The 16,558-nt window shown below is 44.4% G+C and overlaps 1 protein-coding gene across 1 annotated transcript in view; it reads right to left on the bottom strand.

Annotated features, from left to right (window-relative positions):
- Positions 1-227: 227 nt before the first annotated feature.
- The window catches only part of MEI1 (meiotic double-stranded break formation protein 1), a 38,188-nt gene continuing 21,857 nt past the window's right edge, over positions 228-16,558 (bottom strand). The window contains 13 exon segments of the mRNA XM_030959758.1: positions 228-273; positions 1,542-1,651; positions 1,820-1,951; positions 2,771-2,877; positions 4,926-5,007; positions 5,736-5,941; positions 6,419-6,500; positions 6,580-6,634; positions 6,723-6,778; positions 8,912-9,093; positions 9,649-9,759; positions 11,400-11,504; positions 13,443-13,608. Of these exon segments, the coding sequence (XP_030815618.1) occupies positions 228-273; positions 1,542-1,651; positions 1,820-1,951; positions 2,771-2,877; positions 4,926-5,007; positions 5,736-5,941; positions 6,419-6,500; positions 6,580-6,634; positions 6,723-6,778; positions 8,912-9,093; positions 9,649-9,759; positions 11,400-11,504; positions 13,443-13,608 (1,440 nt within the window).

Here is a 16,558-nt window from a genome sequence, read left to right as displayed (position 1 = left end):
TTTTGATACATGAAGGGCATCAACCAAGCCTTATCCCGAACAGAAGGGGAAACTGAGCCGTTTCAGTAACAGAACTTTTTTATTTCAACAAACCTTTTCCTAAAAATGAGCAACGAGTAACTTCATTTGTCCTTCTTCTCCCTACTGTTCACTGGGAACGAATGACAGGATGGAGTCTCCTAGATTCTGGCTTTGTTTCTCTGCTCTGTGCACTGTATCTTCTCATTTCAATCTCCAATGTGTGAGAGGGACACTGCCACGCTTCCCAGACATCTGTCATTGACAGCATGAGTGGAAACCAAAAGAAAGGCGTGCATGCTATGGGAATTCCCACATTTGATATATCACTGACAGGAGGTTTTCATTACTAAACCAACCCCCAAGCCATGGAACCTCACTCCCCAACATGCATGAGAAACATCAGTGTAGGTAAACCTGAAGAAAAGTCAAAGCTCCATTTTGAGGATTTTGTCTTCCATGTCCATGACTATCTTATTCACATAGATGCACTTGAAGTGCAGCAGTGGGGCTAAGATCCTTCCTAACCACCAAGATTTGAAGGTTTCTTTATGCATAAAAAAAGTCAGAAATTAAAAAAAAACTTCAGCAATGTAACAAAATCTCCCATCCAAATTCCTTCATCCCTGTACAAAGAAGCAAAATGGGAGTGGAGAGAGACTTTGTGGGGCTCGATGGCCTCCACCAGGATAACTTGCCCTCTGATTGTTCCACAACAGAGCAGTAACATCACATTGGGGATAAGCATGAGGACAAGCTACTCCTGACAGGACAAACACCTCACCCACCACACCCTACACATGGCTGATGACAGTGCCCCACAGTGAAGGAAGTCCCCACAGCCACAGGAAATCACTGCCATGTCCACTTCCATCACTGCTACACATCGGAGGCAATGCAGCACGATGAAAACAGGAAGGCAAAAAATGGTTGAGAAACAAACAAATCCTGCATCAGGTTCCCTCTTTCTCCACAAGGCATCTGGGAGTGGCCTCTCCTCTATCTCCAGAGAAGAGGATTTAGTTCACAGTGGCAGACTAGGCCCAAACAGAATAAAATCTGGTAATTCCACTCAGTGATTCCCAAACACTCTCTGCATTTTGAAAGTGCCTGAGTCATATTTGGGTTTCCACTACTTCATGGGCATACTGGCACTAGATGGCATGCAAACAGAGATTAACTCATTGCTCCTCCTCCAGGGAAATCAATACAGGGATTGTTATTGCTTTGAAGCCAGAGACTCCCAAGCCTGCCCCTCTTTCATCAGACCACCTCTGCTTTATAGATGAATACAAGCGCAGCACACAGAGCCTTCTTTAATCCCAATTGTCTACTCATTTCTGAAATGTCTTCTCAGATTAGGACATGATGAAGTATTTCATCCCACAGTTAGCCAAATGTAGAAAGCACTCAGAGTTTTTCAATTTTGTTTGCCTTCAGCTGGAACAGGAGAAGGAGCAGCAAATTAAGCATCCTTTCTACCTCTGTTACACCGGCCACACACATTAGCTACCAAAGGATACACAATGTCCTGATGCTTTACACACACGGTCCTCTGTCCCAAGAGCCGATCCAGCAAGGTCTGAATGACCTCTGACTGTTCTGGCTCCACCTGGTAATGACTATTCTGAATCTGAGGGGTCAGAAAAAAAGAATGATTTCCAGAACAACATAAAACTGTTGGGCTTTTTCCTTCATACTCCCCCCCTCATCTCCACACAGACCAGTGAGATCTTCAAAGGCCAAAGCAAACACCTAGGGATTCCCTTCCCATTTTCCTAAGCAGTCACTGCTCTCTTACCTGAGAAAGGAAGAGGCGAAGAGCATGAGACGTGGTCTCAGGCAGCTCTGCTATGTTGGCTTCTGCTGCCTCCTGAATAATCTGGCTAATTTCTTTCTGAGAAATAATATTGCTGCTCTGATATCTCACAAACTTGAACAAATGAAAAAACACAGACATTAAACAGTGGAAGACCCACAGAGTGCAACAGTGACTCATCACTTGCAAAGACCTCTTCTGTGCACCATTACTGCAGCACCTTAACCACAGGCCTGATTTTTATACCACTTCTAATGGAACCAGTGCAAATATCTATGTTGATGGTGCTCTGATTTATAGCCAGATTTATTTTGGTTTAAGCTGTGAAGGAACTAAAATAAATGAGGTAACCTTCTAAAACTGAAATAAGAACAGCAAATATTCACAGACCCATCTTATATTTGGAGGGGGATGGTTTACCTTAATAACCCCTTCCTCTCATTCACTGCCATGAGGGCAACATCTTCAGTATTTCTGCTGGGTAGGATCACCTTCCCCCTCTAGCCCATGGACCCCACATACAGCAGGGTAGAATATGGCACTAACTCCCTGCCCTGAAAAGTCAGGTCTGTAAGGTCGAGATGGGAGACAAGTTGCAATGCCAAGCAGCCAACTTGCTCCCTGACTGGTAACAGCAGTTGCATGGTCTCTGCAAGTTTCTCCTCTCCTCCCCGGGGATCCTAGATGATATAAATAAATGTTACCAACACCAGAAGAATGGGAGGTGCTCAATAACAGCAGTCAGTTTCTGCAGGGTGTGGAAGTTCATTTAAAGTATCATTATTAATAGAGGGCAGGAATACAGTCCCAGGCAAAGCCACAGCAGTATCAGAGACTGTGTTGCATAGCAGGTTAACTACCAATAACCAGCTCGCATGCATTGTGCCAAAATACTGGGAAAGATGGGGAACAGCCCACACTTCTGCTGCTCACCAGAGTCACCAGCCTGAGAACTTCTGGCTGCAGAAAGGACTTCTGGCCCCCACTGAGTAGTGTGAAGAGCAGGAATCGGTGCCACGGCTGCGAAGCAACATGCAGAGCTGGGAGAGAAGGAGAAGCCAATCAAAGACAGCTGTAAAACTGCCAAAGTGACAGGCTGAACCCAGCTAAGGACAGTCTTCAATACTGATCCCAAGTTTTCTCTCCTAGACCCCATGCTGTGAAACACTAAAGGGTTATTTTTCACTGTTCTTACTTGCTTTTTAATCTGTCACTCTCTGGGCAAGAGTTCAGTCAAGAGGACAAAAGCTTAATAGCTTTTCAAAACAGAAAATACATATTGTCCATCTTTGTGCTGGTACAGGAAGAGAAACCTTCTCCTGGGGTGTATGTCATAAAACAGAGAGAGAATATCTTTAGCCTGGTGTTTTAAAAATAATACCCTCCAGTTTCAATCTGAGGACAACACTCCTGACCTCAGTTTTTATTTAGCTGCAGAATACCCTTTGGGTAATGCAGAAAGCCCTATAAGAGAAGCTGAACAAACTGAGGCTGGATCTGCATCAGACAGTGGACGATGGGGACCAGCCAGGCTGATGGTGGCAATGCAGTCAGTAGAGAAAATGCTCTTACTGAAGAATATACACAATAACAAAACATGTATTAGGTAAGGCCATAAGTCTATGATGGCATGAAGTCTTTCACTGAATGCTGAACTTAAAATATTATTACCTTGTATTTAGTACAGGTTAGGAGCATGGGATGGACAAAAAAGTCAGTTTGTATATATATAACAGCTTGATATAACTTGTTATATTATAGCAACTTAACAGAGTTTTCAACACCAGAGTGTTGAAAAGGTCTCTTTTCCACTGGCAGTCACATAACCTCCCTATTGCCACTACAAGAATCTTTTCTATAGGAAAACAACACTGAAAAATAATATCAAATATTTTGGGGATATCTTTCATCTGGGGAAAATGAGAAAGTACCAGCACTGTGCAGGAGCCTGCTCTGCACATTTGGAAATATCTCTGGACCAAAAGAGGGTTTTGGAAAGCCTCAAGTGTGTCAACTTCTAGAGGCAGAGTCCAGGAAAGACTCTTTCCAGTGTTCTTGCATCTTTCAGCCAAATAAAGCTATGACCCTCATTCTGCTTGGAATAAGGAGACTTGTTATTGCTGTTATGAACTTCAGCACCACAGCAGCCAAAGTGACAGGTTCAGCTGTTGCTGCAGCAGCATTTCATTAGTTTAATCCCAAATTAGCAGAGCGTCCCCAAAACTTTTTTTTTTTTTTTTAATTCAGCCTTTTAATAGTCTCCCTTTAGCTACTGGCTGTCATTCATCTGCAGTATTACATCTTTATCCAACCACTTCCTCTCTCCCACCAGTGTCCTTTTTGCCTGGTGTTCATTCACTCCATTCCCTCCTCTGTTGGTGTTTAAACAACTGAAATGAACACATCAGGGTACAGAGAACTTTCTGGTGTAAGAACACAGCCAGCACCTGAACTTCATGGCAGGAGGCTGACAATAGCAGAAGGGTCTATTCTTCCCCCTCAACAGTGTACATGGTACAAATGTACAATGCAGTGATATTATGTTATACTGAAAAATGGTATACATTAGGTCTGACATGCACTCTGGAAACCAAAGTTGGAATTCACCCCTGAAAATCCAGAATTTCCATCTTCCATTCCCTAAGGCTGCCTAATATCCTGCTCTCCCTTCCCTTCCTTCAGGGCCAAACTATGACCAACACTGTCCTTTTGTAAGACACATCATGTTCAGATCCTCCCTCCCATATGTTTATGGTCTAAAGGTTTGATACAATCGGCCTGGAGGTGAAAGACTATGCCTATACTTCTTCCATTCCCAAACCCTTCCCTCTTACAGGGTTGCAGAACTACTTTTTGCCTTCTGGAAAGCATCTTGGTGTCCAGAGCCAAAGTGAAGGTTCATACAGGGGAGCCAGGCACTGTGATCTCATCCCACAAAGCACAATATTAACTTTAGGCACACAAATAATTTTTCTTATTTGGCATAAACTCATCACACATTTTCTCTGGAGCGCTACTGGATAGAGAACAAAGGCTCAAAATCACTGCAGGAGGGGAACTAGGAGAAGAAAGAGCATGAAGACTTTACCAACATCCTGGTTCTTCACATACAGGTATTCCACTAAGGTTTCTAGGCAGGCAACCACTGCCTGAGAGAGCAGCAAGTATTTCTGGAATACCAAGAGAAAGAAAGAAAGAAAAAAAAAAACAAAACCCCAGTCAACAGCTATTGCAAGAGGAAAATTCATAAAGTGCCAGGATCAGAAGAGTATGCAGCACAGGAAAATAACACCTTTCATCTCCTTCAAGGAATGCAATGTGCTGCAAATTATCTGTCACATCAAGGAGCCAGACAGAGCTACAACTACTTATTTTGAGACTAAAAATAATAAGTAACAGCCTCCAAAGAATAAAGATAGGAGCCCAACACAGCTTAAGTGTTAAATGGAAACCGATGTACTACCCCTGGAGCCCAGCATCACTTGAGCAAGTTAAATGTATGCTGATGCACTCACTACCCGCAAAAGCACCTTGTCAGGGGCAGGGGGGAAGGACTGGGATTTGTTATACATTTCCCACATCTGTCCCTATGGATGTGGCATCCCTGCAGAGAGAGAGATGGGAAGACAGAAATTGTCTTTAGTACACAGAATTTCAGCTACCCAGTTGAGCAGCAGGGAGTACTGCATAGCTTGATTTACCTTCTCTCTCACTGCACTTGCTGCAGCAAGAGCATTTTCCCTCCTCCTCATCACAAGTCTGTAAGGGATGGAAAATGCAGGGAGAAGGAAAAACAAGCAGGCAGCCCCTTTGATTCTGCAGCAGGGTGGTTTCTCCTCAGGTTAATGTTCCTGCTTGAAGCCCAACACTACTATTCCAGAAGTCATATTTTACATACCTGCAACTGGACATGCACCAGAAGGTTCTGCAGACTGACAACAAGTGAGAAGACCTGCTGCATAGCAAGGGGGTGCAGGGCAGTGTCCTGCAGTGATGATGGCTGTGGTTCAGTAGCACTTGGGGCTGTGTTTTGGCCAACAACCACCAGCAGGGAGGAGGAGAAGTTCTGCCGCAGGACAGCTCTCAGGAACTGCATGATGCTCACTAGACAGGGAGATGCTTATTAGTGTGTGTCAGTGTTTTTCTCTGCTCTACCCTGTGTGTTGGTGCCTGTGCAATAGCATGGGAGAGGGTGATGAGAGAATATGTGAGCTTAGTAGCCCACCAGAGTTGTCTGGTAGCTGCCGAAAGCTGTAGACAATGGAATGTAGACAATGTAGGAATGGCAATATGAGTTTCTTTGTTAATCTCCTTTAAGATACTAACACAATTCACACTCAATTCCAGATGCCACTACCAACCTCCAAGGAATATCTGTCCAAACACAGAACAACTGCAGAACTTCCCTTTTGTCCCTTCTCACCACCAGTTACACATGAACAAAGTCAAATGGACCAAAGTTTCCAGATTCCCTCCAGCACCCCCACCATTCCATTCCATAGTCACCAGTTCTCCCTTGCTGTTCCTATCATGGTACTAGTGGCTGCTTCCAGATAAATCCCCCTAACAGATGCAAAATACCTAACAACAGGATTGGCTTCTTATTCCTGAAGATGACTGCATTCAGGACTTCTGTAAGGTCCACAGAGAGTGTCTGGTGAACCTAGAAGAGAATTAAATAGAAAAGTGGTGCTGGTTTGGAGCAGATAGAAAGCTCCATTATGTACTTCTAGTTCTTAGACAGTACCCTATGATGACCACTGAAACCCAAGAGGACAGCAGCAGGGTTTCAGGACGCTGATACAGAAGGGAGAGTTATATCATTGGACCCTCATGTTTCACTCACCACTAGCCTGAGCTGCACGGCTTCCAAATCACAGCCTACCTTGTCTGTCTTGTTCTTACTACTTCCTGCAGGACCTCTGGCACGTGCCTCTCAGCCTGCCAAGCACATGAAGTGGCAGAAACAGCCACCACCAAGTTGGCTCTACCTTAGCCACAGAGCCAGACAGCAGGACTGAAGAGCCAGGCAGCCAAAAACCAGCAGTGGCCAGAAGCTGTCCTTGCCTGCTAGAGCTGGGGCCTGCTGAGAGCCCAGGGACAGGAACTATTGCATGGGTGAAAGTAGCAGAAGAGTTTAGGGACTTGGGAACTCGGTGAAATAGGAATGGTGGGTTGAGAGGGAAATCTGCAATACATTGTTTTCTTCACAGAACAGCCATTCAAAAGCAAGGGCATGAAGCCTCAGAGAACACCAGAAGGGTTCAAACTCTCCAACAAGCCAGAGAGGTGATATGGGAAAGCAGGCATAAGGATCACAGGGCTGATTCCTTTAAATACTCTTCTGAAGAGAGAAATATTCCACAGAGAACTAGGAGTAGCTTCTGCAACATGGTGGCAGTGGCTACTCATCTTAGAACTGACAAGCCAAAGCCTCTAATAGCCTACCACCCATGAGCCCTGTTTATTCACAGGGTAAAGCCAGCAGCAGTAACACAGTTAAGATTTAAGTTGGCTATGGCCAGGCAAGTCCTCACTATTAACATCAGCCTGAGATGAATGTGGCCATCTCTTGAAGCCACTGTTCTCCTCTAAGAAACTGCAGGCTCAGAGAGATAGCCTGTCATGAGCTCACATTCACAGCCACAAAGGTGCTCTTATGAGAGTCTCCAGGATGCGAAAGCTCATGCTGGAGAGCTTTGTGCAGCTCCAGCTACACTGAACATCAGAAAGAAGCAAGAGAAGTGACTTCTGCTTCTTCCCCTTCAACAGAAGATTAGAAACACTGACAATTAGAAATGGTGAAGATTAGAAACATTGAAGCAGTCTTGAAGCATTTCAATTTCCCAGCTGTATCTGCAGTTTCTGTCCTCGTCTCTGGTGCAAACACATTTCTGGGTTGTATATTATAGCACATCAAGCCAGTGGTATTGATAAAACCCAGCAACAGGTTTATAAGCTGCTAAATGATTGCACTTCAAAGATCAATAGGAGCTGAGAGCATCAGTCCCACAAGATGAAGCTCAATACTTGACACTTGACACTAGAATGTCGTTTGGGACTGGCACAGCGCCAGACACAGCCCTGACTTGGAAACTGAGAGGCAGGCTGCACTTAGCAGCTCCCAGAGCAGGGCCGGGCTGCATTCCCACAGCTGACAGCCTGTACAAGTACCATGCTCTAAGCCCTAAGCAGAGGCTGCATGCTGACAAAGTAATGGGTACAGACCTGATTTGGGTTGGTCTTCTGGAAAACATCTTCCCTCAGTATTAGAAATCCAACCCTTGCTTTTCTGTGCACATGCATGCATGTCCTTAATGTGATTTTATCATCTGCAAACAGGTGTTCCAACTCCCAAAGAGCATACTCTGCTGGGCATAACTGCAAGAGCAGAGCTCACAACTCATGACATGCTCTCTAACTCCATATCAAGAGAGGTTTGGGTAGATACTTCAAAAGGAAACATTTTCCCTTGTATTGGCATTGGAAAATGCTTCCTTCGAAGTTGTAATTCCATTAATAGCTGACAACTCCAGCTTAGATGTCTTGTTGGACTGCAAAGCATCAAATACAATGACAGCTGCCCACATTTGTAAGAGCTTGCTAATATTGAACACTTACTTGCCAATAATAGATTCTATCTCACTATTGATCATTTTAGTAACAAAAAAGCAGTTTACAACATGGGAGCTGTGCCTTTCACCCTCCGTTTTTCCCTTGAGAAAGGTTTTAAAATACATTTTGCTTTGTCCTGAAGAGGAAAGTGATTTGGATCAGGAAGGCTGGGTATGTACTTCTCCCTACAGGATTTGCACCCCTCTTTAACTCTTCAATGTTTCATGTCTCAGACCTTCAGGGACATACTACCTTCCAGTCCTGCTGGAGAGGTGCAGCAGGGAATAACTTGTGGACAATAACAAAAGAGAAATCAACACAAACAGATTATAGGCCAAAGCAAAACACTTTCATATATATATATATATATATACACACACAGACACACACACATATTTATTTTTTAGGTTTATCCATGTGCTGACTCTGAACACTAGAGTGGTTTAGAGTGGTTCTAACCTCAGTATTGTAGCGATGCTGATAAAGCAAAAGGGATGCCACCAACAGCCATCCAGAGCACAGCAAGGCATCTTCAGATGACAGGCAGTCAGGTCTGGAAGGAGGGGACCATAGCCAGGTGCATTCCAAAACCTTCTGCAGGAGTTCCAGCAAGGACACGTTGGAGAGCAGCACAGCCACTGCTGCATGAGAGAAACAAAATCAGAGAGGGTGATGGGATGGCACAGGTTAAACCACCTTGACAAGCACAACAGAAGTGCAGAGCACACCCCTGCTGCAGTGAGGTAGCCCAGCTGCTACAGCTCATCTGAGTGAGGCTGTCCAGCTACTGGTATTCATCTCCCAGACCACAAGCAACTGCTCAGCCAGCTAATCAACAAACAACACAGTAGGAAAGTCGGTTAGAGCTTTTTCCTAGTATTGTCTAATTTTCTGAACTATGACAATACCAGGATATTTCAAGCTAGGCACCAAAGGCCCACTGCTGTGTTTATTAACAAGAAAAATACAGTGATTCTGTCTTTCAGCAGACAATTCTTGAATCATAAGAAGGCAGCAAAACCTCAAACTTCTCAACCCTAAAAAACCTCATCCAAAGTATGAAATGGTCTTTACTTACAATGCTGTGTCTGGATGGGGAAACATCCACCTTACCTGCTAAGACAGTTAGAACACAGTCTGTGTCAAGCTACAACCTCACTGAAATTAACTTAGCAATCAATACAACCTTCCCTCACCTCTCTGTTGACTACAAGGTGTTGTCTGATGAAGGCTCCAGTACAGAAAATTCAAGGATGGCTGCAGGAGGTCAGTGTCCCTTGGTCTGCATTTCCCACAGAGATTACAGACTGGAAACAAAAGAACAGGTGTAACAAGGACACCCACTTAACAGAGCACCTCAGCAAATGAAAGAAGTCAGTCAGTGGGGAGGGAATTCAGACTAAGTGAAAATAAACACAGCATGGCACAGACAAAGCAACAGGTGTTTGCTCTACACTATTTGCTTTAGAGTGGACAGTGCAGTGGACGATGAGTGCAAAGGTGGGGAGAGGAATTGAAAAAGGTGTATTAGAGTGCATATATCACATTGGGCAGTAATGAATCCAAGAGCAATGGACTTAAGGTCATCTGTTTCCACCGAGAAAAACCTGCAGTGTGAGTTATCTGCTTCCGCAGTGTGAGTTTGATTCTAGTCCTAGAACAAGCATAAACAATGATGTGACTGTCTCTCATGGTGACCAGACTGGGGAAAGCCATGGAGAGCTGCGCTCCTCCACTCACACCAGGAGTAAAATGTCATGTTTGTTGTAACCACCAAACACTTAGCAACAATGTTTAGTAAGAGTTAGACAGGGAAATTCAGGACTGCAGGGCTCAGCAAAACTGTCATTGGAGATCTTTTGGAGAGCTTAAAACTTGAGTAAGCAATTCTCAGAAAACACACGTCAACATGCCCCTTCCATCTAAGAGGCCTCATTAGAGTGTCCTGCACATCCACCCCTAGAGAACACAGCTGGGAGGCCAAGGGGGGAATAAATGGGGTGGCTGGGGTAGGGAGAGAGCTGTGTGGTAAAAAAAAAAGCAGAAAGCAAGAGCAAAAGCGGCTTGTGGCTCCTGGGAGAAGCTGAGCTGTGTTCTAAAATCACACCAGCTAAAAAGGCTGGGATAAAGAGGCTGTGGTTCCTCCACACTCCCAGCTCCCTTGGCTAATGAATGTCTGAGAAACACCACTTCTTTACAAGGGCAACACAGGCAGCTCTGAGATACGAAACATTTCAAATTGAAGGGGATAGTCCTTCAAAGTCTGCTGGAGAAACCAATTTGTCAGAGCAGGGAAGATGGATCAACTGAGCTTTCCTCCTAGTATCTATTCTTTTTTCACAGCTATATGAACCTTCAGTAGCCAAGTAAGAAGGCAGAAGCCACCAGGTAAGGATCACCAGACAAGGCAGCAGGTTATGGTATGGTAAACACAGCCTGCTCTTCTGTCTTTGGGGTGGAGTGCAGCCCTGCAGTTGGTTGGGAGCCATATACTCTGGATTCACATTCCAAGGAAAGCCCAGTTTCACTAGACTTCCTGATAGCTGATTAACAGGACAAGACTGTGGCCTGAGCCCCACCAGACTGTTACAGCAAGATGGACCGGAATGATTCAGGAAGCACAGCAGCCATGTGGTCACGTGCCAAACCAACGACAGTCACTGACCCTGAAATCTTGTCATGGTCAGGGGAATACTTTGGCCACCTTGTGAGGTTTCAGAGAAAAAAATTATTGTAAAAGCAAGAGGAAGAGAACCTGGGCCTTGTTAACTGAGTTAGTTACCACAACTCTTTACAATGCTCTGGCTATGAAAGCATCTCAAAGCAACCATTACTACAATGCAAGGTCAATCTTCTCTCAAAGGACAAAGAGCAAGCCCCTAATCATCTTATGGAACAATTAACAAACACTTCCCTGGGAGAAGATGAAGTGAAGTGCTTCACTCACCCTGGTGAAGCAGCTTGAAGTCTGTGCTGTCCAGCTCCCTCATGCCCTTGCTCCGCAGCTGCACCAGGAAAAGAAGGCTCAGCAAAACAGGCAGGTTTCTGTTAGCTAAGAAGGGCACAGACAGCTCAGCTTGTCAGTGAACTCCAAACTGTTGTACCTTAAAGTGTGCCAGGAATTGTTAATTTTCTGGCTGCAGGATAAGGACACACACATACACAGAGCCTCAATGTTATTCTCATCTCTACAGTCCCTTCTGGACCAGGTCCCCTTTCTGTCACTCTGGCTTGGCCTGAGCCACACCTGAATCCTGCCAACACCATTTCAGGAGCAGCTAAAAAGGAGGGGGGAAAAGAGGCTAGGGTCATTCACACCCATCATGAGCTATGTAGGGAGCATGTTGCTCACACTTTGAAATTGATACTGCTAATAAGCTAGAAGTCATTAGCCCTTTCTAGACTGCTCCCTTCCTGCCCACCTGACCATTACTGTTAGTTTTGACAGCAGCCCAGCTGCACAGCATTTGTTCTCCTCCATCTAGTGAGACTGGAAAAATGCTGTCCATCCCATCCTACAAGGAAAGGCAGAGACAGAAGTGAGAACCTCACACATTGGGCCTGTATATAAGGAAAATGGGGCTATTTAGACCACCAATCCCACAGAGCAATCTTCTCCCTATTATTCACTTTTTTACAGTGCTGTAAACAGGTTAAGATTTTGTACTGTGTACAACCACACCTACAGCAAGCAACTATCACCTCCAGTAAACGTTTTCACAAAGGCACATGAGTTTTCAGTTTTGAGGAGAAAACACTTATGGGTGTCTTTAATGTTAACATATTCCTGATGAAGTCCCACCGTTGGGCCTCCTTCTTGTCTAAAAGCAGGCTACTGTTTGCATAGGGATGCAGATCCCCCGGACTTAACTACCCCAGGCCTCACAGAGCAGCCTGTGTGCTGGGAGACAAGGAAGTCTGTCTCCAGAGTACATCTGGTGTTTGACTTTCTGCATGGGTTGCCAGGATGTCACTTAACAAGCTCAAGATGCAATACAAAGAAGAGCTCCACATATTAGCAGCAGCAGAAGGGCTCAAATCTTGCAAAAGCTCCTATAGCTCAGTGTCCTACCCCCACCATCAGTGGTTTGGAGCAATAGGTCTGACTATAGGAAATGGATACTTTGCCTCCCCACAGTTCCTGGCATCCCTAGATCAGCAGCAGAGGGACAAAGTTCAAATGTGCACAACTCCAAACAAGATCAGACCTAGATGATCTTGTAGTCTCATGCTCTACCATCCATCCCAATTGCTGCACAACAAAACACTTGAAAGAGAGCAGAGCTGTTAAAAGCATCAGTGGCCTCCTCAGGAACAAGCAAAAGTTGTGCTAAGTCTCTATCCTGAAGTAGCCAAGGACATCCTAGCACTGCTCCCTCTTTCAGTTCAAGCCCACAGACTGGTTTGCACAGCACCTTTCTCAGTGGGACAACAGTTCCAAAATCACAGACAGGGCTAGTAAGGAAAACAGGGACTTCCCCCAGTCACAGCCTTACTCCCTTTGAGAGACTTAGAGTTGTAAGAGCTGGTGATACCACAGTCCCTGTTTGGGGATCAATATAATGAATAATTCAATCCTTGCTCCTGATTTTTGTGTCCTGGGAACTGTGTATCCTCAGGCACACCCAGCTGTTTTGCACAAAGAAGAGGCAAAAAGGAGGATGTCTTTCAGCCACCACTTGGGCCCCTATTCAAGCAGGAAGATTTACCAGCACAGCTCTCCATTTGAACACTGACAGCAGTATACAATAACCTTGCTTTGGTTTAACAATCACAGTTTGAAGCCAGAACAACCTAAATTAGAAAAAAGGCTCTCACTTCAAAATAAATCTCTAAAAAACAAAACTAAATTAGTACAGTTCTGTCTATAAATTTCCCCATGCAGGTAAGTACTGAAGCTACATCAGCAGTTCAAAACCACTTTATCCCAGACTGTGTTCCTACAGCTAGTTGATCTCATAGCAAGACCAAATCACAGAGGTGGGGTCACCTTGTAGGGTGGCTGAGCTGCTCTCTACCAGAAGCTGCTGCAGAATCTGTAAAAATCGGCTCCGAAGGAGGTCACAGACAAGGACATCCTCATTTCTTTCCAGAAAGGTCCTTAGAGTCAGCAACACCTTCCAAGCCACTTCCACAGAGCTTGAACAGACCAGGTCCTGCAAAGGAAGAAACAAACATATTACCTTTCTACCCTGATTAGGCAGAAGTCACCACTATTTAATACCATTATGCTAATCTGGTGCCTTGGGAAACAGCCTAATAAGGCACCATTAAGATTAAGTATGTCCTGATTAAATAGAGAACTGAATAAAGCAGAAGGACTCATGTCTGTTAGGCACCTCTGAGTAATATCCCATTTAAAGAATGATTTGGTTCTGTAAGTGTAAGGGTAACACATATTTAAGGTCACACTTTTAGACAAGGGAGAACTAAACAAGAGAACAGAATCTCTGGCACCTCTGCTCTCCACGTTGTTTTGAAAAATCAGCTTGCATATTAAAAATGCTTGTCTAAAATCAAGCTTATGAGTCAGTCCATAGTTTCTAACTTTCAAAAGGCTGGCAGCCTTGTATGTGCAGTAGTAACATAACTAAACTGCATGAAACATACGTAAGCTGGGCAAGCAATCAATCACAGGAAAGGGGGGAGTCACGTACACAGCTCACAAGCCTGCCTCTTGACTACAGGGCTTTGTCTGGAGTCTCTGAGCTGAATCCCACAGCCAGTAGGCTTAATTTGGGCATAGTCTTCATGTTGAGGTACATAACATTAAATTCACTTGCACAGCATGTACAGAGGCAGTTGTATAAATATCAGACAGAAAATGCCTGGTAGTGCTGACATAATATAACCATCTCAACAATATTAGGTCAGCACTACCTTTCCTCTCTTCCTTCAGCAGTCCTGGCTACTGCACTGCAATGGTAGAGTCGAAAAGGTAAGGGAAACTGGTCTCAGCAACTGAGCCTACAGCCTGCCTGGACAGCTGCTGCCTCTCCCAGCTGCCTTCCCCTATCACACAGCAGTAATGCATCCAGACTTCGATGATGCAGAGAAAATGGATGCAGGACCCCATACCCAAGGAAAGCAAATAAGGAAAGAACAGGCTGTCTGTGCCAGAAAAAGCTCTCTAGTTCTGAGACAAATTCCTGTCTCTAGCAGAGACTTTCACAATAAAGGGCAGGGAGATGTCTGCACAATCATCTCTGCTGACATGGATGTGCCTCATATGACATTCAGGAATGTAATCCAATGTCTCTGTTCTCTGAGAGAGCACCTCAGACCTGGAGCATGAAGACAAGTGGGACAGTGTGTCATCATGACCACATTCACCCCAGATGAACACACAGAGCACAAATGACATGAACCAATGGCCACAGCCTCTCTGGTCCTGGCAAATGCACCATTGTGTTAATCGGTTCCTTCCTACCCAGAAGCTCAAGGTCTCAGATGAAGTCACTAACCATCTGTTAGATCTCATCCAGGCAATTATTTAAAACAGATAAGCAAAGAAGTCATCCTTGGAAGGACATTCATTCTTGTTTCACTGTACCATGCAGAGGCCTTTCCACTCCACTACTGCATTCTGAGGCTTAGGTTATTAATCTCATAAGTTTTCTTTCCATCTGACAGTATATTTATCCCTGCATATTGCACTGTTTTATTAGTCCATCTAAATTCAGATTGATTATGCTCTTCCACAACTGAAAGGTGAATTGTCAAAGCCTGTGACTTATTACAACTCACTTTAAAGACTGGAACAGAGCTAAATGAATTTATTTCTGCAAGAGCATATGGCAAGGCAGAAAAGGGAAAACAGGAATGTTGTACCTTTCAGGGAAGGGAAACACCATTTATGTTTTGCTTATTGACAGACCTGCTTCAGTTTATGGAGTGATAGGTTCCAGAACTACTGCCAAAGTTAACAGTGTGGACAAGCCTCATGGGACACTTCACCTTCTTAATTTGTCCTGATAGGTAAACTCATTGCTCACTTCTACTAATGCTCTGCAATGGTATCAAATGCCTGGATGTTGTTACCTACCTTGCAATATCATCCCAACTGTGAAAGAACTGCCCTACCTGAGAGCCCTCCTGGCAGTCATTTCAGTAACATCAGATATTAAAATTTAGCCATAGCCTCTTAGATAGAACAAACACGTTCTGTAATGCCCAGTGGATGCCCACTCAGAGTTAAGCCTTGCTTCCTCTTACTTCTTTACCATCTGCTGACATGGGTTTGCCTTCTCAAGGATAGTTTCAATTTCTCTAAGGGACTGTAGAAGAAATATCACAGTTCTTAGCTTTTGCCCTTACAAGCAAATGTCATGTTCTTCTGTGGAAAAGTTAGCAAATATTTACTAGGTGACTGGCTCAACAGTCAAGGGACAAGAGGCCACTGATGGGGAGGGGTGACAGGAAGGTGAGAACAGTGGAAGTGAGAAAAGGCCTCTAAGCAGCCCTCAGTACACGACTGTGTCATGATTACTTGACACAGGGTTAATAGAGCTCATCACACCAGCTAAAGGCAAACACTCTAGCCTGCTACTTCAAGGCTCCTTTCTCTCCTGAACTGATTAATTTTCCCTGTCACAAGACTATTATTTTAAGAGCAATAAAACATGTTATTTGCAGTCCTAAAAACTCAAGACTACTTCAAAATTCTCTGACAAGAGTACCCAGTTAAAATGAGACAAAACGAAAACCTCAAACAAACAGAAAGCTGTGCCCTCAAGACCTGATCTCTGCACATTGCTTTTTCAAAGTTCTTGTTCATTATACCCTTCTCATCTATGAGCAGCAAAGCTTTGCTCCCAAATTAGCAAAACAGCTTCTTCAAAGGCTGGGACCGAATAATCTGAAGTACCCAGCTGTGTATCTGGATAGAGGAAGGAATGGGATTTTCCATGACATACATCAGCAAACCCCTTCAGATTCCTGTCCAGGCAGCTCTCAGAGGATCCCTTCCTGTCACAGTAGATGGATGACAGAGAAAGAGACAACACACATACAAGGTCCCATTTTACACATAAGGCTTCCCTGGCAGGTGGAAGTGTGGTACACACACATGGCCCCTTCTATCAAAATCCTTGGTTTCATAACATC

The sequence above is a fragment of the Camarhynchus parvulus genome, chromosome 1A (assembly GCF_901933205.1).
Source record: "Camarhynchus parvulus chromosome 1A, STF_HiC, whole genome shotgun sequence".
Classification (NCBI taxonomy): domain Eukaryota; kingdom Metazoa; phylum Chordata; class Aves; order Passeriformes; family Thraupidae; genus Camarhynchus; species Camarhynchus parvulus.
The sequence above is the reverse complement of the archived record's forward strand: the minus strand, read 5'-3'. Positions and strand labels throughout refer to the sequence as shown.